This window comes from Ruditapes philippinarum, unplaced genomic scaffold (assembly GCF_026571515.1).
Source record: "Ruditapes philippinarum isolate M1 unplaced genomic scaffold, ASM2657151v2 ctg6618_1_1_1_1, whole genome shotgun sequence".
Classification (NCBI taxonomy): Eukaryota; Metazoa; Mollusca; class Bivalvia; order Venerida; family Veneridae; genus Ruditapes; species Ruditapes philippinarum.
In genome coordinates this window covers 69,435-94,431 of record NW_026861810.1, presented here as the reverse complement: position 1 = coordinate 94,431, position 24,997 = coordinate 69,435, and the positions used below count along the sequence as shown (strand labels likewise).

Here is a 24,997-nt window from a genome sequence, read left to right as displayed (position 1 = left end):
AACCGTAACTCTGCCTTGCCTAATTTTTGAATTACCCCCCTTTGTTTATTTTACACTTTGAAGTTTGTCCGGGACATAACTCTAAAAGTAAAAGAGGTATCAACATGAAACTTTGTAGGTAGATAGATCTCATTAAGTAGGTGTGCAGTGCACAAGTACCGTAACTCTGCCTTGCCTAATTTTTGAATTACTCCCCTTTGTTTATTTTACACTTTGAAATTTGTCCGGGACATTACTTTGAAACAACCAGAGGTATCAACATGAAACTTCGTAGGTAGATAGATCTCATTGAGTAAGTGTGCAGTGCACAAGAACCGTAACTCTGCCTTGCCTAATTTTGAATCATCCCCCTTTGTTTAGTTTACACTTTGAACTTTGTCCAGGACAAAACTCTAAAACTATAATAGGTATCAACATGAAACTTTGTAGGTAGATAGATCTCATTGAGTATGTGTGCAGTGAACAAGAACCTTAACTCTGCATTGCCTAATTTTTGAATTATCCCCCTTTGTTTATTTTTACACTTTGAACTTTGTCTGGCACTTAACTCTAAATGTATAAGAGATATCAACATGAAACTTGGTAGGTAGATAGATCTCATTGAGTAAGTTTGCAGTGCACAAGAACTGTAACACTGTCTTGCCTACTTTTGGAGTTATTGCCCTTTGTTCATTTTGACACTTTGAACTTTGTCCGGGACATTACTTTAAAATTATAAGAGATATCAACATGAAACTTTGTAGATAGATAGGTCTCATTGGGTGGAAGTGCAGTGCTTAAGAATCATTACTCTGCCTTGCCTTGTTTTGAAGTAATTGCCCTTCGTTTATTTTTACTTTTTGACTTTTGTCCGTGACATAACTTTAAAACTATTAGAGATATCAACATGAAACTTTGTAGGTAGCTAGATATAATTAGATAGAACTGCAATGCTTAAAGAACCTAAACAAAGCCTGGTCTAATGTTGGAGTTATTGCCCTTTGTTCATTTTTACACTTTGAATTTTACCCGGGACATAACTCTGTTATCATCAGGAAACTTTATAGATAGATAGATCTCATTGAATAGAAGTGCAGAACAAAAAAACATAACTCGGCTTTGCCTAATTTTGGAGTTTTTTGCCCTTTGTTCATTTTGTTTATACTTTCCTGTGTCCAGACCCTACTCGGGGAGCTTCACCCGGTTCAACCGGTTCTTGTTGATAGAAGTCGATAGTTGATGTTCATAATGCCACGTGGACAAAAGAAGAGAAACGCTGGAGAAGGAAAGGCAGCACACTGATGGTGTTTTGAGAAACCCTTCAGGCGAAATGCATTTTTCTTTTTCAAGAGACCCGGTGCTTTAGGATGATTGCCACTTTGAGACCAGGGTCCAGGTTTGCTAGGTAATTGGTGTCAATCTGGGGCTGAGCCTCTGTACAACTTTATCAAACTTGGCTGGTGGCATCTTCATAAAGTGCTGGAAGGCTCGTGGATCCTTATTCCTCAGCCCTACCATCAGCTTGCCATACAGTCCGTGTTCAGGCATTCTCTGTATCCACTGTCCGACCAACACAATTCTGTCTCTCCTTCTTCTCTCTCTCTTCTTCTTCTGTCAACAACTTGTTGCAATCTGAGGAGGTTCTGATTTTGCTGCTGGACTAGTGCACCAATCATAGCAAGTCTCCCAGCATCCATGTTAGTACAGTTTTACTATAACTTCAAGCAAATTAGATGTAAATGAGGTCTGCACTCCAAGGCAGCTCGATCACTGGTCTATTTTCGCCCTGTATTTATAGCCAAATTCTTGTCCCGCTCCGACACCTCCATACCAACGTCAAACCAAAGTTCATCGCCACAATTGATCGCTGCTTCAACGCCGGACACGGTTCCAGCAATCCCGTGTCCGGTCGTCAAACGCTTACAACCAGTCCTACAGCGTTTGTGAAACGTTAATTCACCGCTCGGGCAAATCTGGGAAGCGGAGGTGGTCCAGCGTTCTAGATTTCTGCTACGTTGGCCTAGCGGACCCAAACGACAACAATCTTACGTCTAAAACATAAGCAACCTAAAGAGCATACCACTAGAACCCCTATCTAAAAAAACAATACAAAACAGAACAGAACATTTTGACTTGTACTGAGTACATAATCATAAAAAATCAAGCAACAAAATAATCATCAATACATTAAATTAACATTACAAACTTGTAATAAATTAGTAATGCATTTTGAATACAGTATCACGTTAACAATTATATGCCCCACTTCATTTATGGGCACAAGCAGGCTTCATTTTTCATGCAAATATGTAGTCTTTGTGTAAAAAAAGATGTAATAATGCCAAAACGAAGTTTTGTTCAACATGAAGTTTAAGTCATCCCTAAAACAACAACAACAAAAAAACTTTTGTAGATTAAAATCTTGAATTAAAATTCAGATAGGTGAAGTGGACTCCCTTGCTTATTATGTGGTATTCCCTTTTTATTTCTCATGTCAAGGGAGTTTGTGACATTGTAAAACTTACAGCAACATTAAAAACAATTACTGGCAAATGATTATCATACCCCTAAATAATTGTTCAAAATTTTATTTTTTAAACACGACTAACATAATTATTTAATCCAGGATTGTTATGTTCGAAACACAAGTATTTTGTTTCTGTTTTCTTTTCGAGAATGAAACCCATTAAGAAATTGCGAGGGTTAGGTTTTTGACATTTAATTTGTTATAATTATGAGCAAAAGAAAACTATGATTTTGTAAGTTTCAAACTTTCTATCTACAAAATATAAACGAAAATGACTATGCCGAAAATTGGAGTGAGTTTAATAAATGGCAAAACATATTTGTTTTGTATGTACAAGTGTTTTGTTACAAATCCTTAACAGTCATCATAAATGTCTGACTTGATATCTATTTAACGTATATCAAGTCGGACATTAGTGATAATGGTATTGGAATTTTCCATGTCCCCTTAAATTTAACAATAAAAGGTAAGCCCATGTAACTTAGCTTACAAGCAACACCACGCAAATACGCTGGCGCACATGTAAGACACACACAAACCTCTTATACATACACAATTTATACGATTTTTCATTAATTGAACTAACTTTAAATGTCGGTATAGTGTTTTCCATTGATAATTTATAGTTTGGAATTTTGAACTCATTAAAATCGTACAAAATGTTACATATATTATTAACAGTTTATCGCATATAATATTATTGCAGGAATATGTGAGTTGGCTGGACTAGTCCATTTAAGACATTCAGAAGATAGTAAAAACAATCGTTGGAAAAAGCTTAAATCAACTTTTTTTACGGGGAAAAAGAAATTTAAGCAATTTCAGATCTAGTTTTACTATCAAGAAGGACAATGTCTTGAACATTTTCGCCAAAATAAGGAAAGGGCTTGTCCAGATTGAAAGATAAAAGAGTCCATTTAAGATATTTAGCGGCGTAATGTATAAGTTGTTATGATATCACCCGTTGATTTTACCTTTGGTGGAGCAAAAAATATAACAACAACAAACACCAAAGCGCAGCCAATCAACAATCCACCTTCAAGAACATGTATCAATATTTGTCTAAAACGGAAAATATATATATGAAAAATGTACATATGATGAAAAACACAAGAAAAGAAACATGTTAGAACCAATAGCAAAGAAGAAAAAAAGTCTCCTATAAGAACAAATCCATATTTACTTTTTTTTCCAATTTCTTAATTTCTTAAATATGATAAATGTTTTCAATTTTGTTATGTTTATTAAATCCAAAAATATAATTAATTACGCCGATATATTTATGTTTTCCTCCTTCAATAAGAAAAGGAAGTTATTTGTTATCAAGCAGTTCATTGAAGTCATAAAAACATGCAAGTAAATCAATACCTCCAATTGCACATTATTAGTATTTTGAGTCATGTATAGTTTTCATTAAGTTAATGTATTTAACCTCTTTTTTGTTGAGAAGGACATCAATTTTCCATGACCCTAAAAGGGACAAACCTTTTTCTCCACATTTGGTATACCTTTTTGTCTGGCCAAATTATGTTGTTCTGTTTATTATTATTTTTTGAACATTAAGTAATTAAAGAAATTATATTGTATGAGTGTCACTAAAATAACTGACATTTCTTTTACGAAATATAATACATAGTTTATTCATAATTTTATTCAAATTGGACACATTCAGTAAGAAATTGATAGATTTCAATAAATGTCTGTGATTAAAATATTTGAATCAATGATGATAATTAATTATACTTTAAAATGTAAAATGCATGCAAATAAAGTAGTTTACAACCTAATATGACACTTTGTCTTAATCCAAATGGTACATATATTTAGTAATGTATTTAGCTTATAGAGCATTATTTAAAATAAAGCAATGCTCCAATAATATTTAAAAAATCTAATCAGTTTTCTGAACGGACACACCCTTTTTCTATTTCATCAAAATTGAGACATACTGGTTTATATAAACTATCCTTATTTAAATGTTCTTTCTTTACTTTTGTTTTTTTATAATTATAAAACTATGGTCCTTTCTAAAGTACTACTTCTACTGTTAGATATAGATAAAAATGAATAAATAAATATATGTTTTAATAAATGAAAACATATCTGTTTTATTGTTCCATATAATAGTTAGAAAACTTTAATTGAAACTGCAATAACTTTTCAAACAACACGGTATTATTTTTGTCTTGAACATCATTACGAAATCATGGATTACTTTTGAAACATGGTCTATTATTATATACATATTACGATAACATCTGCTGCAATCAATATTATGTACAAAACTGTCTATCTGCCGCAACTGCTGCAGTAAGCATACGCAAGTAGTAGTTATCTGAAAAATGAAAGATAAAATTGTTAAATTGTTTGAAATTTTTATCTGATAAATGAACGATGAAATTGATAAAATTTATGAAATATTATCCCATGATAAACGCATATTTCATACGCATAATGCGTAATATACATTCAAATAATTGAATCAGCTGATGTCAAGTGTCATGTTGTACCTGTAAAAACGGTTGCCCGTATTTTCACTTCAATGTTGTTTTATTTTTCTGATCTAATCCAACACGTTAAGTGTTGAAAATATCCGCTCAAGTCGATGCTAGGGGACAAAAGGGATGTTGCACTTTTTCATTATCCATCATGTGCAGACTCAATCAAACCGAGTCTGCAATCTCCCTTTCAGATAGTCAAAGAATGGCACAATTATTGTTCGTCTAAATAATTCCCCCACACTTGATCTAGGGATATTTCCTCTTTGTGTTTGACGGTCACAGCGCCGGAGGACTGAAGGGTAGATGCCTACTCTCTCTGCCAAGGTTACAGCTTCATATATCTCATGATAAAATGTTTCTATGTTGACTCTGTACTCCTCTAGGACAGACTTGACCACTTGAATGTCCTTGAAGGCAGTGGCAACCTCCAGGGCTGTGCCTGAAATCAAATTTATCAAATTTCATATTTTGAAACGTTCTCCCGGGACAAACATAACGAGAATGTTAAATATATCTTGAACTGTTCTCCCGGTACAAATATAAAGATAATACTTCTTTGAAATGTTCTTACGGTACAATCATGAAGAAAATGTTCAATATATATTTTTGAAATGCCATGTGCAAACAAAAAGAGTATGTTGAATATATCTTTGAAATGTTCTCCCGGTACAAAAATAAAGAGAAGGTTGAATATATCTTTGAATTGTCTCCCGGTATAAACATAAAGAGCAGATGAAACAACCATATGCCACATTAAAATTAAAAAAAAATAAAATAAAAGTAACCATGAAACCATGAAACCGAAACGAAACAAAAAATAAATAAATATGTAATTCACAAACTATAAAATAAGTTAGATTTGTTAAAATTGAGTATTTATCTTACCATACCATATTGTACTTATGGTAATATTTAATTATCTGTAGATGTCCGACATCTGTCCGTTGTCTACAATTGCGTCAAATGACATCTCGTCTGTAACATATGGCCAAATGTGACAAAACTTGCTTGAAATACTCTTTGCATGAAGTTTTGCAAATGTTTTTAATTAACATATGTAGGTCACACAATAATTTGAAACAAAGCTTAATGTCTAGAGCTGATATACTATGCGTAAAGAACGAAAACGGCCCGCCGGTCTCAACTTAATTTTAGATAGTCTGATATTGATAAAGATAAAAGCCTTCTAACGACAAAGTCAAGAGCTTTGATATTCGAGAAAGCATTGTCTAGATGACTACTACTAAGCAAGTTCAAATCATTACCTTGAGGTTTAATTGGCCACGCCCGATTTTAACATAATGTCATATAAAATCTCTAGAAATAATATTTCACCAAAAAGGCAATTAACAAAGCTTAGATAGTTGGTGACTATAAACTCTACCAAGTTGGTTCAGGTGATCTGTTAGAATTTGGCTTACCACAGGGTCAATTGAGTTTTATACTTCATATAAAAAAAACCTTTATATATTGTCTCCTCTTAAAAAGTTAAGCTTAGCTGTGTGATGTTTGGTAACCAGCACTGTAAAGTTGACCACTGCTATATTATTCAATTCGTGTCCTGGTGTCAACATTTGCCTGTCAGTAATTAATGCTTCTAATAGTCTTTTACAGTAAAATTTAAAAAAATCCTTTTCCGTCGTACTATATAGTTGACAATTATACATCATAGTTGGACTTCCCGCTGGGATCACTTGAATTATCAGTGAGTCTTTTGAAGATTGTTATTACAATTCTTCTTCTGCCAAACTCCAATAGGAAAAGTTCAGATATTTTATGTGAAGAGTTAACCAAGCCATGGCCGTGATGTCACCCTAACATATCGTATTATGTAACATAGTCATACAGAAAAAAAAACGTTTTGGATGTTTTTCTTTTTTTGTACTTTTTTGTTTGGTTTAGATTTACAACACCAAAACAACAACAACAACAAAAAACAAAGACGATATAAGCTTTCATCGGCTGTTACAAACTTAAAAGCAAAACACAAAGGGTTAAACCACCTCGCCTGCTGCAGCTAAAAGATGCATAGACTCTAATAATTCATTAAAATTTAAAAAAAAAATCCTTTTCCGTAGTACTATATAGTTGACAATTATACATCATAGTTGGACTTCCCGCTGGGATCACTTGAATTATCAGTGAGTCTTTTGAAGATTGTTATTACAATTCTTCTTCTGCCAAACTCCAATGGGAAAAGTTCAGATATTTGATGTGTAGAGTTAGTCACCTTTTAAGATCATACGAGGTATAGTATTTTATTTTATGCATTTGAGTGGATAAATGATTTATCCTTGAAAAAACTATAATTGATATATTCACAGTGAAAATTACCATAATATAATTTCACACTTTTCAAAAATGAGACTACTTCTAAAGATTTTTCCCATGCGGTACATCACTTTGATTTATTGTTTGGATACCGACCTATTTAGGGCTGTTTATAGATAAACAAAGCGAAAGTGATAACTGAAATTAGAAAAGATAATATTGTTGCACCTCAAGTGTCAATACTTTAACAAAGTCTAATATGAACAACCTTTAAAATAAAATCGTATATTTTGATACTGCATAACCAAAAGTTTAAGATATTTGCTATGCAACAATGAGTAGTTAACCTTTATCAAATGTTAAGTTTATTTGTTTGTTTGGATTTTACGGCACGTCAACACATAAATGGCCATATTGTGCCGAATGCTATAATAGGCTTAAGATATTATGTAAAACGTTGTAAATAATAATAAAAAAGAGCCAATCAGATCCTTGAGTACAAGTTTATCTCTTTCAAATAATCGATGATGTTTTTTGATGGAATTGTATTAAAGAGTTCTTTGACTGAGTTTACATTATAAAATCTGTTACGGGCCTGTGAAAAATCATGACATTCCAGAAGAAAATGCTTGACAGTAAAATTTTCATTTCAACCTACACAGAAAGGGGCATTGTCATTCGTGAGGAGATAAGAATGGGTAACTTTAGTGTGTCCAATTCAGCATCGAAGAAAGAGATGGTGACACATCAAGAGATGGGTGTATATCATGAAGTTTTTTAACGACGGCATTGTCCCAATTTGCTTTCCATTCAGACGAAACGAGTTTATTTATAGCCGTTCTAAAATCACAAGCAGGTAACAATAAGTTAGTTTTTTGAAAATTTAATGCTTGTTTAGCTAAAGCATCTACTTTTTCATTTCCTCGTATACCTACATGACTTGGAATCCAATATAATTTAACAGATTTTATTTTAAGTATATCATGAAATCGTAAAATAAATTTCTTTATCAGATTTTTTTATTTTTAATGGATATTAAAACAGAAAGCGAGTCAGAAAATATCACAAATTTATCATGGGTATGCTTTTCTATGTATGACAATGCTAAATCTATAGCTTTTGCTTCAGCAGTAAAAATTGATGAATTATCTGGTAACCTCATAATAGATGTATAATCATTTTCATACACAGCCGCACCTACTTTGCAACCTTCCTTTGAACCGTCCGTATAAATATGTATAAAATTTTCATGTTCTTCCTTTATTGCTAGAAACTTCTCTTTGAAATGTTCATGTGAATTTGATGACTTTTTTATATTTGAAAGGTTAATATTTATTTCAGGGGAATTATAAGTCCAAGGTGGAACATCCTCGTCGTCAATTTGAAGGATATTGACAGGATTAATTTTAAGTTTATCTAAATCATCTTTTAAACGAAGGCCTAATGGTTTAATTTCCTTTGGTTTGTTAACAAATTTTTCAATATAATTTGGTTTGAAAATTATATTTTTGGCTGGATTTTTGCTATTTGATGAAATTCTAGTTGCATATTTAAGTGATAGCTTTTTTCGACGAAGTTGAAGCGATGGTTCCCCAGCTTCCGCTTATAGACTTTTTACAGGTGAGGTGCGAAATGCACCTAAAGCTAAACGTTAACCCTGGTGATGTATGGTTTCTAGCATTTGAAGATATGATTTTCTTGCAGACCCATATACAACAGAACCATAATCTAATTTTGATCGGATAAAACTTCTGTATAATTTCAGTAATGTGGAAGAATTTGATCCCCAATTTGTACTTGATAAAACCTTAATTAAATTTAAAGCTTTAAGGCATTTAGTTTTCAAATGTTTAATATGTGGTATAAAAGAAAGTTTTTTGTCAAATATAATTTCTAAAAACTAAGCTTCATCAACTATTGGAATTTTAGAACAAGATATGTAAAGTTCAGGGTCATTATGGTGTTTCCGCAATCGACAAAAATGAACACATTGAGTTTTTGACTTTGAAAATTTAAAACCATTTTCTATTGCCCACTTTTGGATTTTATCTAAATTTTGTTGAAGTTGCCGTTCAATTGTTCTCATACTTTTCGATCAATAGCAGATAAGAAAATCATCTACATATAGAGAACAATCTATGCCTGGTGTAAGAGCGCTAGCAATATTGTTTATTTAAAGGCCAAAAAGTGTAACAGAAAGCATGCTTCCTTGAGGAACACCTTGTTCTTGTTTTTGATCCTCAGAAAAAGTTGAACCATGTCTTAGTTTAAAGTGCCTATCGTTTAAAAATCCAGATATGAAAAGAGGAAGTCTGCCTTTAAGTTCAGCATCCTTTAGATCTTTTAGGATACCATATTTCCAAGTAGTATCGTAAGCCTTCTCAAGATCAAAGAAAATTGATACCAGGTGTTGTTTATTTACAAAGGCTTCTCTAATAAAAGTTTCAAGTCGTACAAGATGATCTTTTGTACTTCGCTGTTTACGAAAACCTGACTGAAAATTAGAAATAATTCCATTATTTTCTAGATACCAAACTAACCGATTATTTATCATCCTCTCGAATGTTTTGCAGAGGCAACTTGTTAGTGAAATTGGGCGATAATTTGTAGGGTCAGTTGAATCTTTTCCAGGTTTAGGGATAGGAATAACCAACGCATTTTTCCAAGTGTTAGGAAATTCACCAGAAACCCAAATTCTGTTAAAAATTTCAAGAAGCAAGTCAAGAGATTGGGGCGGTAGATGTTTAAGAAACTGGTAGTAAATTTCGTCCGGGCCTGCAGCACTGTCTTTTGCAGTTTTAATTGAATAAATTAAGTCATCAATAGAGAAGTCTTCGTCATTTCTTGAAGTAAAATATATATGTTCTTTCTCAGCTTTACATTTGTGTTGTTGAAATTCATTTGAATAATTGTTTGAAGAAGAGTTCTTTGCAAATGTTTTAGCCAAAGTTTCTGCAATATCCGTTTTTGTTTTGGCATATTGGCCATCACCAGTTTTTAAGTGAACAATTGGACTCTTTTTATACTTACCACTTATTTTCCGTACTGCATCCCAGACTTTCTTAATAGGAGTATTTGAATTAATATTTGAAACATATGATTGCCAGGATTGGCGTTTAGACAAACCAATTAATCTTCTAGCTTAAGCTCTAAAGATTCTATAATTTTCAATGTTTTCTATTGTAGGGCGATGTTCAAACTTTTTTAGTGAAACTTTACGTATGCGAACAGCTTTTTTACATTCATCGTTAAACCATGGCTTTTGATTTTGTTACTATTATTTTTTGTTAATGGAACAACTTTGCAGGCAATAGTATGTAATGCTGAAGAAAACGTTTCAGCTATATCAGCAGAAGTGAAATTAAATTCATTTTTTGTTAGATCAATGGAACAGAGCCTTGAAAATGTTTCCCAATCTGCTTTCTTAAATTAAAAATCATCTGGTATAGAGTCATTTGATGTAAGTAACAAAGGAAAATGATCACTGCCGTACTGGTCATCTAACACTTTCCAATCGAAGTCCAAGAATATAGCAGAGTGGACAATCGAGAGGTCGATGCAAGAAAACGTACCTGTAGCTGGATGTAAATATGTAGGTGACCGATTGTTTAATAAACAAATCTGAAAGTTATCTATCAATTTTTCAGTTATATTTCCCTTGTTATTAGTAGATGTTCTGCCCCACATAGGATTATGAGCATTAAAGTCGCCTAAGAGAAGGAAAGGTGATGGTAATTGTCGAAAAATACTCTCAAGTTCATCACTTGTTACCGTTTTATTTAGAGAAATGTATAGAGAACAAATTGTTAGAGGTTGTGTTAAGTTTTAGTTCTTTTTGTGGAGCGCAATTTGCGATAGCAATGCTTGTACCATCTGATGTTCTGGCGTTACTAGTGCATATATAGTTATATAGTGTATAACCTTTTATAGAGATATTATCTTTAGGAGATAACATGGTCTCCTGAAGACATAACACATTTGGAGATAATTTTGATAAAAGTAGAAGTAGATCATTATAATTTTACTTTGGACCACGGCAATTCTATTGTAGGATAGAATGACTTCTATTATCCATCTTAAAGAATATTTATATCATTTAGGAAACTTTATTGGACTTCTGCTATTCGGAGTTGGAGGAGGGGAGAGGTATAGATCCTCATCCTCCATCAATTGGGTGTCGTGAAGTGGATCGAACCGATTTTCTGTGTTGATCAGGTTCTGCATTGCTTTTTTCAACCGCTCTTTAGGCGATTGTTTTTGAATAACTTTCTCAGAAGATGCTATTTGAATGTTTGCGGTTTGCTTCTTTGGAGAAGACTTTAATGGTGACTGAGTCTGCACAGAGGTAGACTGCTTACTTTGTGAAGCTGTATGCTTTGAAGGTAATGGTAACTTAATTTGGGGGCATTGACATAAGTTGACCTGTACTGCAGAGTCAACGATCTTAACAGACTTTGTAACTGCAGCTGAATACAACAGTTGTTTTGGTCCTTGTGATTCAACACGCTTTCGTGCATCTTGAGAGGAAATATTTTGCGTATACTTCTGACGTAGAATTTCTTTTTCCTTTAACCACAAGGGGCATGACCGGGAGGTGGCGTAATGCTCTCCACCACAATTGGCACATTTAACAGGGACGTAACAAGTCTCATTTTTGCCATGGTTTGAACTGCATCTGCGGCAAATAGTCTGCCTTGCACAATTTGATTCATTGTGACCAAATTTGAAGCATTTGTAACATTGCATAGGGTTTGGAATGTAAACCACAACGCGAAAGTTAAGGTAACCTACTCGAATCGATGATGGAAGAATGGGTGTAGAGAATGTAACTATAAGGCTATTTGTTGGCACTCTGTTACCATATCTTGTAGAATAAATGCGCTTGATATTTGAAACAAATCATAACTCCTCGGTAAATAAAGCCCACATATACTCATAGAAGGAAAACTCTTGTCAAATTCTTCTCTTCTGCAGACGGATTTAAGCTAAGATAATTTGTGTATCACATTGTCAAGTAAAATTACATTTAAATTGTTTGATGAAGACCATAGATTTCATATAAGATATCAATGGTCATGATTGCTATGTATTCCGCTTCTTTAAATTGATTGCTAGTGTCCACAATATTCCAAGCATCGTATGAACATGCATGAACTCAATTTTGATAAATTCAGTTTAGTTTAAAGTCAGACGTTCAAAGGCCATCTTAATTTTGAAAAATTGAAAAAAATAATTGTCCTACAAATAGTTTGAGTACGCTTTTGCACACACAGGGCTTTGTTACTGCGAACTCTACAATTGTCATGCAATAAGTTGTAAGGTCACAATCACAATGAATTCTGCGTAAAGTCTTTGTCCTATCAATGACGATCGACATGAGAAGAGAAATAAAAAATAATCTAAGTGTTACCTTTATTGAGAAATTAATGTCGATGTCACAAGGTCAAGTCACGTTGACGCATGGAATAATGTCTTATCAAGAACAAGACTTTCCTAAGTTTATGAAACCATACAATGATTATACAACAAAATGTGTTATAAATATTACCTTTTTAATATAACGCTGGACCTTTATTAGATATGTATAAGTATGTAAATGTGCCACCGTGACTGTATTAAAGTAGGGGAATAAGTTTACTGTGCACACATTTCTTGTTAAAACCAATAAATGATTAATTAATAATTTGCAGATTTCACCTAATTATTTTGGTTCTCTTATCAGCCTATCAAAGTTCAGTTTATAGTCTAATTGTTGTCCGAATGACCCGGAAGGCTGAAGTCCGTCATATTCTTTTCAGGCGCACTGTTTTTAAAGTATAATCGTAGATAAAAGTTTCATCAGAAATCTTAATGTATAGAGTTTTAGCAGTAAAAGTGGGTGATGCACTTTGCAACACTTTAATTTTAGACATATATCAAATGATTTATGATACTCATTTAGAATGATTTATGAAACTCATTTAGAATAAGGTATTAAGAAAGACCTTGACAATGAGAACTGACAAAATAAAACAAGTCAGGTAGTAAGAACATTGCTTTATTGTTAACTTACGTAATCCTTATTACAATAATCCCTTTTTGTTTTATACAATAGATAAATAAATAAATAAATAATGATAAAAAACAACGTTTTTCAATCCATTATTAAACCACACTATTCTTCATCAGGGTGAGTCGTACCCTTCATTTTGTGAATAAAAACCGCCATTTTCGAGGGAAAATGTAGGTTTTATCCAACACATTTTTCGTTTCAAACTATAAAAACGTTTGCACACAGAAAAAACAAAAATGTATTGCAAAGTATCAAACAAAGTTATTAAATACCAATTATGATATTATTTACGTGAAATGAATCCTCAGGCTGAGGGAAACTATTTAAGTCCTAATCATTCTTAGTGAGTATGTTACGCTATGACATTGAACTTGCCACTGTACTTGCAAGGGTAAACATAACGGCTGCTGATATTTCTTTTTTAGATTCAACAAAAGTAAAGTTCCTGTTGGAACAAACAGTTAATGAAATTCGTAGTTTTTAAACAAAAATTATGATATTCAATACATTGCTACACACTTTAAGGTTGAGTTCCACTTTTCAAAGGATAAAGAGGAGCTATTGCCAAGACCCTTCGTCGGCATCTCCATTGGTATCAACTTTCATTAAGGTCCATTTTTTCAAGAAAATGAAAAAGGTTTTCAATTCTTATTAGTAAATATTTTTAATGTCATAAAAGAACGCGTTTAAAAAGGGCAAATATTCCAAAAATTACCGGATGCAAAGTTATGCCCCCTTATCAAACAGTGCTTTATACTCCATGTTTAAGGTCATTTTCTCAGAATTGTAAAAATAATCTTATAATAAACTCATCCTTCAGTAAAAAATCTTAATCACGCAAATTTATTAAAATCTATAAATTCTCAGTTAATATGCTTACAAGTTATTTTAATAAAAAATGAATCTATTATGTTTCGGAAGTTGTTCCGTATCAGGATCGCAACATAAGTGCTCGTTATCAAGTTGCATAAAAATTTTGATTAGCGTAGTTTTACAGATCGTATAATGATGTTCAGATTTAAAAGATGCTGATTATAAAAGTACATTACTAAAACTAAAATTAAATAACAATAAAAACAACAACAGTTACAAAAAAAAACTCAAGAGCCATGTCAACGTGGCCATCCCTCGCCGAATGTGTTTGCTCATTGGAAGAATATTTATGCAGTAGAGCAGAATAATTCAATTTTAAGAGGTCTTTTGGTAATGAAAACTGATGGCTGAAGTGATTACAGATTTGAAACATATGTGAGTATATTGCTGAAAATAACAAAAGGCAATAACTTAAAAAAAAGGTAGGTAATCATTCTTGTGTGCTGCACTCCTCCTAAATAAGATCTATCCACCAATGAAAATTTAAGTTGATATCTCAAACGCCTTTATAGTTATACTCTGGACAAATTCAGCATGAAAAATAACTAAGGGCAATAACTGAAATAAATGCAGGGTAAAGTTATCATTCTTATGTGATGCACTCCTCCTCAATGAGATCATTCCACCTATGAAGTTTCAAGTTGATACCTCTAACACTTTTTGAGATAAGCTCCGGACAAAAAGTATGAAAAATAACAAAGGGCAATAACTCAAAAATTACAATGGGTAGAGTTATCGTTCTTGTGCACAGCATTCCTCCTCAGTAAGATATATCCACACATGAAGTTTCATGTTGACATCTCAAAGAGTTTTTGAGTTATGCTCCACTCAGGTGAACAATAAAGTATGCAAAATAACAAAGGGCAATAGCTAAAATATTATGAAGGGTAGAGTTATCATTCTTACACCCTGCACACCTCCTGAATATGATCTATCCACCTATAAAGTTTTAAGTTGATACCTCAAATACTTTTGAGATATGCTCCGGACGAAAATGTCGGACGGAAGGACGGACAGACGTTCTTACCAGGGCTACATTATGGGGTTTTCTTTTGTTATTTCTTTTGTTCTTTTTAAACCCACAATGCAGAAAATAACCCCACAAGAGAAACGGAATGAATGACATCAAAGGCATCTATTGTTATGAGAACATTAGACCAAACCCCATAATGTAGCTCTGGTTTGTACGGATGGATGGATAGACGGACGGAAGGACGGACGGAGACTTTTTCTATATCCCCCGCCGCATTTCGGCGTGGGATAATCAATGACAAATTATTATTATAATGATATCAAATATCTATGTCATTATTACAAACAAACAGCATTATCAACAACAACAACAACATTACTACCAACCTTTAACAAACAAAAAAAATCAAAATTATTAAAATTCAAATTACACAAAATCACAATTTAAGACAATCTGACTGCAATTTGCTGTTTGTAGGCTGTTTTACATTTTATCTCGCACTTATTAACATCATGTTTCTCTGACAGAAAAACTGTAGGGAAAGCTTTTCTTAAAAATTATATACAAAGACTTATTTAACCACATGTATGCAAAAAAAAAATCACACTTTATTCTTATCAACACAATTATTTATTTAACTTAATTGTGACAACAGCTTTTGAACCCTCTCAAGTTCGCTTCTTGGAAATAACTATATAAATGCCAAATAATGATGCATGTTTCTGATCAGAATAGGGCTCGATTCCATGATCCAAAGACTGAAAAGCGGAAAACTTACCAAATAGGTTAACTCTTCCTTCACAAAATATCAATAAATAGTAACTAAAACAACACTGATTACAATAGGACATAAAAATGCATAAATGATTGAATTTATGTGATTGAAAGGCGTTTATTGAAGTAAATGTTAAACACATTGATAAGTTTAAAAAAAAAACAACATTATAATGAATACAATTTAAATAAAAAAGAATCCAAGTATTATATGTGACGGCTATCTGTTTGTCAAAGGCAATAACATTTTTATGATAAATACAATTAAAATGAAAAATGATTCAAGTATTACAAATAACGAGTTATCTAGTCGTCAATACATTATTGAAACATCTACTAAAAATTAATTAAAAAAACATGGTCAACGTCAAGAAATTCATAAAATTTAATATCATGTGAATATAATTGATATAGAAAAGTAATATCATTACACAAGTTAATGTCAACCGACCAACCAACCAACCAACCAACCTACTAACCAACAACAACAACAAAAACTACAACAAACATCAACAACAAAAATAATTAAAAAAAACGTTAAATATAAGCAATGATTTTTCACTGTATGAAATATTAACGTCGAGAAAATTTATTGAACATATATGTATACTGAATAGACAAAAAATACTTCAAATTTTCTAAACACAATTAAAGAAAACATACTATAATTTCCATTTCAGAAAAATCTAGTTAAAAAATAAAATAGAAAAAAATGTTGTGTCAAAAAATAAGAAAAAAAAAAGTTAAAACAAGGGGTTTTTTTTTTATTTATTTAAAATTTCATAAACATTTTGAAAAAATTTTGAAAAAGTTTTCCCATATTGGCAAAATTTTCCTGTAGAGCTTTTTCGGAGTATCAAAATTTTGCATTATTACAAAAAATTGGATATTTAGCCTATGGATAAGAAAATTATCAAATGTATTAATCAAGCCTGAAGGAGCTGAACACATAACCTGTCACAAGTAAGATTGTTTCGGGAATCATTTATTAAATCATATTAATTTGTGAATTTAGTATAAAAAGGATAGTTCATGGTATTTTAAATAAATTCCCAATTTTCATTTAAATTATGTGTTTTGTTTTCCATTTTATCCTTATGAGTGCCACCTAGACTGTTTTCTTACAATACATAAATACCTGATAAGGAGTGATATGATAATTTTACAATTAGGTATATACCTTTGTTATGTACACATTCGTCTCACATATCACGTCTATGACAATGAAAGACTCATCTAATAGACAAAGATATTCGGCAAGTTGTTTGGATACTGCTGCAACAATACTGACTGACAAACATCTATCGTCATTGAGTATGTCTTGGATACTACGCATTGTTCCTACTGGCAGAACTTCTTGTTTCATGCGGACAGATCTGCTAAATTTCTGATATCTTAAAATGGCGCTGCCAATTTCTGCAAACAAATATTAAACGGTACATTACTGTAAATGATTTATACCAGAAACAAACTAATATATAAAATATATATACATGCATAATTTATCAAGACCAAATTTTCAGTCAAATTTCAGATGTAATAACCAGTGAGCTGCATTGTAAGGTATTGCAATAAAAATAATACAGATCAAGTAAAATAACATATTAACAAGTTATCGCAATTGCAATCAATATAAATGACACCAAACAAGCGTCATTTACGCAATACAGTTATAACATATATATCATTTAGAAATTTACTACTATTAATATTTTGAACCGTATAGTAGAATAGGTACTATGTATGCATTTAAGTGGCAAAAAAAGTTTTTATGTTCTGAATCAAACGTCACAAAGCTTGATGCGTACAAACAATAAAGTTTACATAAGCATGGGATGATATTTCGTTATAAATCAAAAACCTCGAGCAAACATTCATTGTCTTAAGGCTTACATGTACTATTATCATAGCTCTGGGCAATATAAATGTTAACAAACTATTATACTGATATCGCTACATAAAGTGTGATATTTTTACTCACCATGAACAACATGAATATTTAAGGTTAAACGATTTGATTTTAAATATATGGCATACTGTCATTGACAATAGATCAATGTGAAATTATTACATGACAGTGATACAAAAAAAAAAAAACATGAACGATAAAACTACAGTAGTGTTCAATGTTTACCTTTCTGAACCATTGTTCGACTCTGCTCATCAATGCTTGGATTAAAACTCTAAAAATAAAAAGAGGAAAACGTTACCTGATTCTTAAAAAAACATTCTCGTTCATAAAGAGATTTTAAAAAAAAATCGCCATAGCACTCTGGTTGTTGCTTTCTAAATTCAAGATTTGACCATATTAGTTTTAAGTGATGAATCCAGCTTAAGCCGGTGCTTGGGATGTGTACGGTAGCTTGAGTTATCTAATACTCTCTATGAACGTGGGGGTGAGTGGGGTGGTTAACACAGGTCTACAACATTTTAATTTTTGCCGTGTGTGGCGTATTTTTCCTTTTTTAGTAGCGCTTATTCATTTTGATGCGCATTCTTATGATTAAACAGTGCAAGGAACGTTATTTGGTTTACCTGTAGGAATATTTTGGATATCATGGTCGTTTCAATGAATGATACTTAATATAGTGAAAAGTGTCTGGTAATTACGGCTCCCTTATATATATATATAAAGTTTTAGAAGATACAAGAAATTTAAAGCTGATTAATTTTTAACAACTAGTTTATCTAATAGGCTGGGTCTGTTCATCACATATTGTAAGAACATTTACAAGACACAAGATATTTTGCGCTCGATGCTCCGAACACTTCAGGTTAATAATAAAAAAAGCTACACGTGCACAAATAACCAAATTTGTTCCAATTAAGTAATTTGTATCATATTGCTTATACGAGATTTAATAATGGGACAAAATATTATTCACCATCTATCAAGAGCAGTAATAGCGTAAAATCAAGATTCCTTTAGCACAATCAAAAGAATTTGGGGGAAATATCTATGTTCATGGACATACACCTTTAAGGGAGAACTTTTATCTATGGAAACCTAATGACCCCAGAGCAGGAGCAATTTTAGTTTTGGGGCATGATTTACATCGGTTAATATTACTTTTTTTTCTATTTTTTTTTCTAATTCTAAATTTGATATTGTAACATATTTTCAGAGTGAAACATTTTAGAAAGCCGCCTAAAAGTCATTCCTATTAGGTTTGGTCAAAATCTATTTGTAGTTTAGGAGATGTAGTCAGGAGATTGAGATCGACAAATGATAGACGCATTGCCATCACAAAAGCTCAAAAGTCAGTAGAAGTCTGGCAAAAGTAAAAATGCAGCATTTTCAATCATTATCCCTCTGGTAAACTAGTTAAATATCGATATCTTACCTCATCTTTGAATAAGTATTACCCCTTTTCATCAATTTTACAACTTTTCTAATAAAACATCCTCGATCCTCACCTGTATATTTAGCTATTGTTATTTTTGGTGCACCAGGCTAGCACCATTTATATGAGGGATGTCTAACAGTTATTTTTGTGAAATTTGGTCGCAATCTACCTACTTGTTAAGGCGGAATTTATGTTGAAAAAGAATCAAGATTACGACGAATCATGCGTGACGAATATCATAATTTCACAGAAACTCACATCTGATAATTGTGCGCACATAATATCAGTTCAATATAAATATAAGCAAGAAAGAAAAACAATATTTTAAATTACCTTCTTTCCGAGTATTGCTGACACTGTATACAGAAACGGGTTCAGGGCAGAGTTAATTGGTAACACAAAAATGGCTGTCCATGCATAAACATCACTTGGAATCGCAAATCCGATTAATGACAAAATTCCTGAAGGAGAGAATATTGTAATTTGCCAGTTTTGTGTAAAATTGAATTGAAAAGATCAGACGGTGTGAGGCAAGTAAATATAAACAGATGCTTCAATATTTTGAAAAATATGTTTGATTAATTTATCTTTAGAAGTTTGGTTTTTAATACTGTACTCGAACATGGAGCATACATATATAATTCTCTAGATTAAACGGTATAATATTTTTAGCACTACTATGTAAGTCAAAGGTTCGTCATAACATTTTATTCATTAATCGCAATTCAGACTTTGCAAATAAATGATCATATCAAATTATGGTTTAAATAAGACATTACCCATCACCCCTATCGGAAACCAACATAAAAAATCAGTTGTTGCAACGAGAATAAGATTCCTAGAAACTTTCAAATCACGTTTTCTGGATTGTTGTGTCTTCTTCATAACTGACGCTCGTCGAAGTTCTTTGAATATTGCTAATTGGCCTACAGCAACAAAAATAAAGGTGCAGAAATTTAAACCAACGAAAATTGATACGGAATACATCCATCCTGGAGGTTTATCTCGCGTCAAAGGCAATGCAATGCATACTCCGGTTTTAGAGTAGAATTGGTTTTTAAAGTGACCTGTGTACAGAATTGGGATGATCGACATGGCTATGGAAATTAACCAGCATATTCCGCAGCAGATGTACGCCTTATTAGGTGTTAACCTCACAGTGCCAAATGGAAACTTGATCACTAAAAGTCTGTCTAAGGTTATGAAGCAAAGAAAGAAAACGCTGGATTCAGACGAAACTGTAGACAGAATCCCTGCGGTAATACACCAATTACTGTTTCTCCAATACTCATCCACAAAAGTGTATCTGAAAATAAATTGAACAATACTTTTAAGTTTTAGGAGTGAGTCTTATTTTGTTTGCAATAATGTGTTATATACTTAAATGTCAACAAATTATATCACTCCTTATCAGGTATTTATGTATTTCATTTTCTGAAATAATTCATAATCATGATATAATTTCGTTTGACGAGTTAATAAAGATCGATGCCAACATTTGTTATTTCAAAATTCATTAATAATAAGGATAACATATTACTTTCAAAACAAAAAGCAATACTAGTGACATATCAGGACAAAATATTCTATATTATAGTAAATCATCGCTACAACAAGACTTTACGGCATATCAGGTTTCGGTAAATCAGCACTTGCGTGAGAAAAATAACTCTGACACTGTCATACATATATTCTGTCTTATACAGTGAGTATATTTGTAGACTATAAGTCGATACTTATATCTGTTGCTGAAACTAAATGAAAAGAAAATTAGTAATATGTATTGCGGAAGAGATTCATAGGAAACAGTATCTGGATTCTGTGAAGAGATTGTTGTTAGAATCAGTACTTGTATTGTTTTAAAAGAAAATTTGAAGAAACAATTGACTGATTTGTTGAGTAAATCAGTTAAGTAGTTTGATGATTAATCAGTTAGAAAATGCAAGTTTCATGTAGAAATAATTACCTGTTTCTATAGAATGAATCAGCAACTGCTATCATTATCAGGTACAAACCCATCAGAAAATCTGCAACTGCAAGGTTAGTGACAAATATGCCATAACCTATCTTTAGCCGTTCGCGATCATAGACAAGACGGTATATGATTGAAGATAGATTTCCACATAATGAAGCTATTCCGACTATCCAAAGAACTGCTTGAAGTACAGAGTTTCTTATCAGGTCTTCACATGAAGAAAACTCATTTTTTAAAGGACTGCAATCTTTTTCAGGGACATAACAAGGGCGGATACAACAGAATTTAAATGCAGGTGTATGAAGCTCTCGAAGGAATGTTACGCCGTTAAACATTTCTTTTCCAAACTTTATCACATTATTTCCTTCAAAATTGATTTTACGTACTTGGGAATTATTGAAGGCATCTTTTTCAATCTCCTCAATTTTGTTGTTAGAAATGTCTATACTGTCCAAATTTAAATCTGAAAATGTAAGGGAGCTTATCCTTTTTAAGCTTGTGCCTGTTATTTGTATGTTTTTCACTGCTTTTAAGCCTGTAAAAGCTGTCGGTGAAATCACTGTCAATTCAAAGTTCCTATCTAGATTCAAGTGGGTAAGATAAAGGAGCATGCTAAACGCCATATCAGGTAATAGTCGTATTTTGTTGCCGCTAAGATCCAACGAAAAAAGATATTGTAAATTTACGAAAGAATTTTTATCAATATTACGAATGTCACACGATGAAATGTTAAGATAACGGAGCTTGCTAAACACAACTGGTAACTGCTGTATTCTATTGTGACTAAGATCTAACAACAACAATTCTTTTAAGTTAAAAAATGTTTTGTTGTCAATATGATCAATGCCGCACGACGAAATATTTAAACGTAACATGTTATGAAAATTTAAATGGTTTTCGTGTATTTCTTTAATTGATGGGTTTTTACTTAGATCAGCACTTCTGACATGTATTGTCAGTGATGATAAATCGGACAAAGATATGTTGGCCTCCCTACAATTTATTATAACATCACCAACACAACTACATTTCTGAGGACACACAGAGTTACAAAGTCTCTCATCGTCACCGTTTCTACAATGCACAACATTGTCACAAACTTGTTCAAATGGTATGCATTGCTTACTTGAGGAACACCTGAACTTCCCAGCACAAGGAACGTATGAAGCCTCTGAAAAGAACAAAGATAAAGGATGTTTCACAGAAAAATATAAACTAAAATTATATATAATGATCAAAAGTGTCATCTTAAGATAAAACCCACCTAATGCATAGCCTCCGAATTGAAGAATTTTCAAAAAGCTATTATTACTGTCAACTGCATTAAAACTGGGGGTTTCGTAGAATAAGGTTAAATAATGTTTTGTTTAACATTAGTAACTGTTATGCACAGCCTCTCAAATTAATTGTGTTACAGAAAAAAATGTTAATTTTTTTTTTAAATTTTAAGGTATTTGCTGGCTAAATAAATCTAAACTTTTTAAAATTTGATAAAAAAATATGGTACCAAATATTTTCAAAGCCCCATACAATCGAAACTATTTTAAATTATGTTCTCTAAGTAGGAAAAATGTCAAACAAGTGTTTAAAACGGTTTAAGGTAGAGTGAAATATTGAATGTGTACACATTTATTTTAGTTTCGACTTTGTTTATTGAAACACCCTCGAAGTCATTCCTGGACCCAACCGGTAAAAAGCAATGAATTAAAGGGTTCTTGTTCATAGAAACAACAACGTGCCCCTGACAGGGTTTGAACCCGCGCGCTCAGCAATCGTAGATTATTAGTCCGATGCGTTAACCACTAGGCGACACAATCACTCTTTTTATGAATATCTCAAATATTTTGAGAAGAAAAACTAATTTTGCTAGTATGATTTGATGGCTGAATGCTATTATGTGTTTTAAACAATAATCATTAGAAACATATTTTTTCGTGGGGATGATATAAGTTAGAAGTTTCAACATTTGCGACAATACCCTAACTTAAGTTCATAAAAGTCTCTATTACTCGTAAACCGAATGGCAAATATTGCATACAGGTGAAGGTATACACCTGACTTATGTTGTCAATTGTTAGCTCCTTATAATGTCCCTTAAAAGGGACATACCGTAATTGTTTTCATTTATCTTTACATCTTCTTCGTATGTCTGCAGTTAAATATGTATAATATGTATACATCCAATCTAGTTATTTTGTCAACTGCATGAGGGTTTAAATGTATTTTCTACTTACTTAAAGAATATTTTATCTCTTTCACTCACCTGTACATATTTCTGGAAATCTCCTGAATCCAGTCCAATACAGAGACCTCCATTTACTGATATGAATGTCTTTTACAAATTTGTATTTATTATTCCTATAAAGGGAAGAACTGAAATCTTTTACCACCCGATATATTGAAAACTCTGGCTGTGAGAGATTGGACAATGCTAAACTGGAAACAACTGCTGATGCATTACTATTCTCAATCACAATAACACCTCTTCTTTCTGATTTGGTAAAGTGCAGCCTTTTAAGAAAATCTCTTGCCATTGTTGTATATTTGCATTCAGTTTTTCTTAATTGATTTACACGTTCTTCTCGTATTTCCAACAACCTATATGTAATGTCAAACTCCACTGATATATTCAGACTCTTAAAATAAAATAATCTTACAATACTATCCTTGGCGTTTGTAAAAAATTGTTTAGCTAAATGTTCTGCTGTTTCCGCGGTCTCAGGATCACCATCTTCTACAAATAAGATAACTTCTCTATCCGAATGCTTACAGGCTGAAATAAGACATAAAATTAAAAAACTAGACAAGAAATATATTTGATATAGACAAGCGTGATTTCAGTATTATGTTAGAAGCCTTATAAATTTAGACTTACTCCAAAGCAAATTATGGAATGAATGGTCAAAAATATTAATGATTTACGATCTCAATATTAGTAGTTTTATTTTTTTATTATTTTTTTGGGGGGATTTTTGAACGGATAACTTAAATACATAGTATTACATTATTATTTTTTGTAGAATTTCAAAGTTTGTCCTTATTGTAGGACAGCCCATTATTAAATCTAGGCTCGAGCTGTTTGGACAAAAGTAAATGTAATAGAATGTTAAATTGACCTAACTAACTTTTGAGTGGATGCTGGGATGTCAAAGATTGTTCAGGGATAGATGCGGCCAAACCATGAGATATATACAAACTTGAAATTAGATGAAAGAAGATGCATTTCTAAAAGTTAAGAATTTTTAGTCCCTTGTTACCCTCATTTGTCTTTGACAAGTCATTTAAAGTAAAGGTTTAAACGCAATAATCCTGATGAGGTTCTTGTTGATTTTCTGTACGGAATAGTTACCGCACGAGGAATATGTTTTCATGTTTACTTATAGGCATTTGAATTCATTTGTATAAATCAAACAAACGATTTTGTTACATACACTTTTATTGATTATAAATTAAGGTAAAAAAACACAAATTTTCATACACTCATTAACTCCGAACAAATCTAGGACCAAACATATTTGTTTTAATGATATGGAAAATTCAATGAGACTCTTGGAGATTTAGAGGGTAATTTAGTTGTATGTGAGTGAATATATATGAAGGGCAGGCGTACGAAGGAGCACATAATTATGTCCCTCCATGTTTTGGAGCATTAGAACATTTTACTTTTTTGTAAGCATATATTTTGTATAAAATTTTCTGAGCTGTTAAAATATAATTCATACGGT

General features: G+C 32.2%; 1 protein-coding gene across 1 annotated transcript in view; it reads right to left on the bottom strand.

Moving 5' to 3' along the window:
• Nucleotides 1-1,380: 1,380 nt before the first annotated feature.
• LOC132716899 (G-protein coupled receptor GRL101-like) overlaps nucleotides 1,381-24,997 on the bottom strand; it is a 41,519-nt gene continuing 17,902 nt past the window's right edge. The window contains exons 11-20 of the mRNA XM_060700232.1: nucleotides 23,536-24,045; nucleotides 21,264-22,443; nucleotides 20,077-20,603; nucleotides 19,631-19,758; nucleotides 18,085-18,133; nucleotides 17,131-17,366; nucleotides 15,523-15,562; nucleotides 5,176-5,446; nucleotides 3,481-3,568; nucleotides 1,381-1,590 (exon numbers count right to left, since the gene is read on the bottom strand). Of these exons, the coding sequence (XP_060556215.1) occupies nucleotides 1,381-1,590; nucleotides 3,481-3,568; nucleotides 5,176-5,446; nucleotides 15,523-15,562; nucleotides 17,131-17,366; nucleotides 18,085-18,133; nucleotides 19,631-19,758; nucleotides 20,077-20,603; nucleotides 21,264-22,443; nucleotides 23,536-24,045 (3,239 nt within the window). The remainder of the gene's footprint in view (nucleotides 1,591-3,480; nucleotides 3,569-5,175; nucleotides 5,447-15,522; nucleotides 15,563-17,130; nucleotides 17,367-18,084; nucleotides 18,134-19,630; nucleotides 19,759-20,076; nucleotides 20,604-21,263; nucleotides 22,444-23,535; nucleotides 24,046-24,997) is intronic.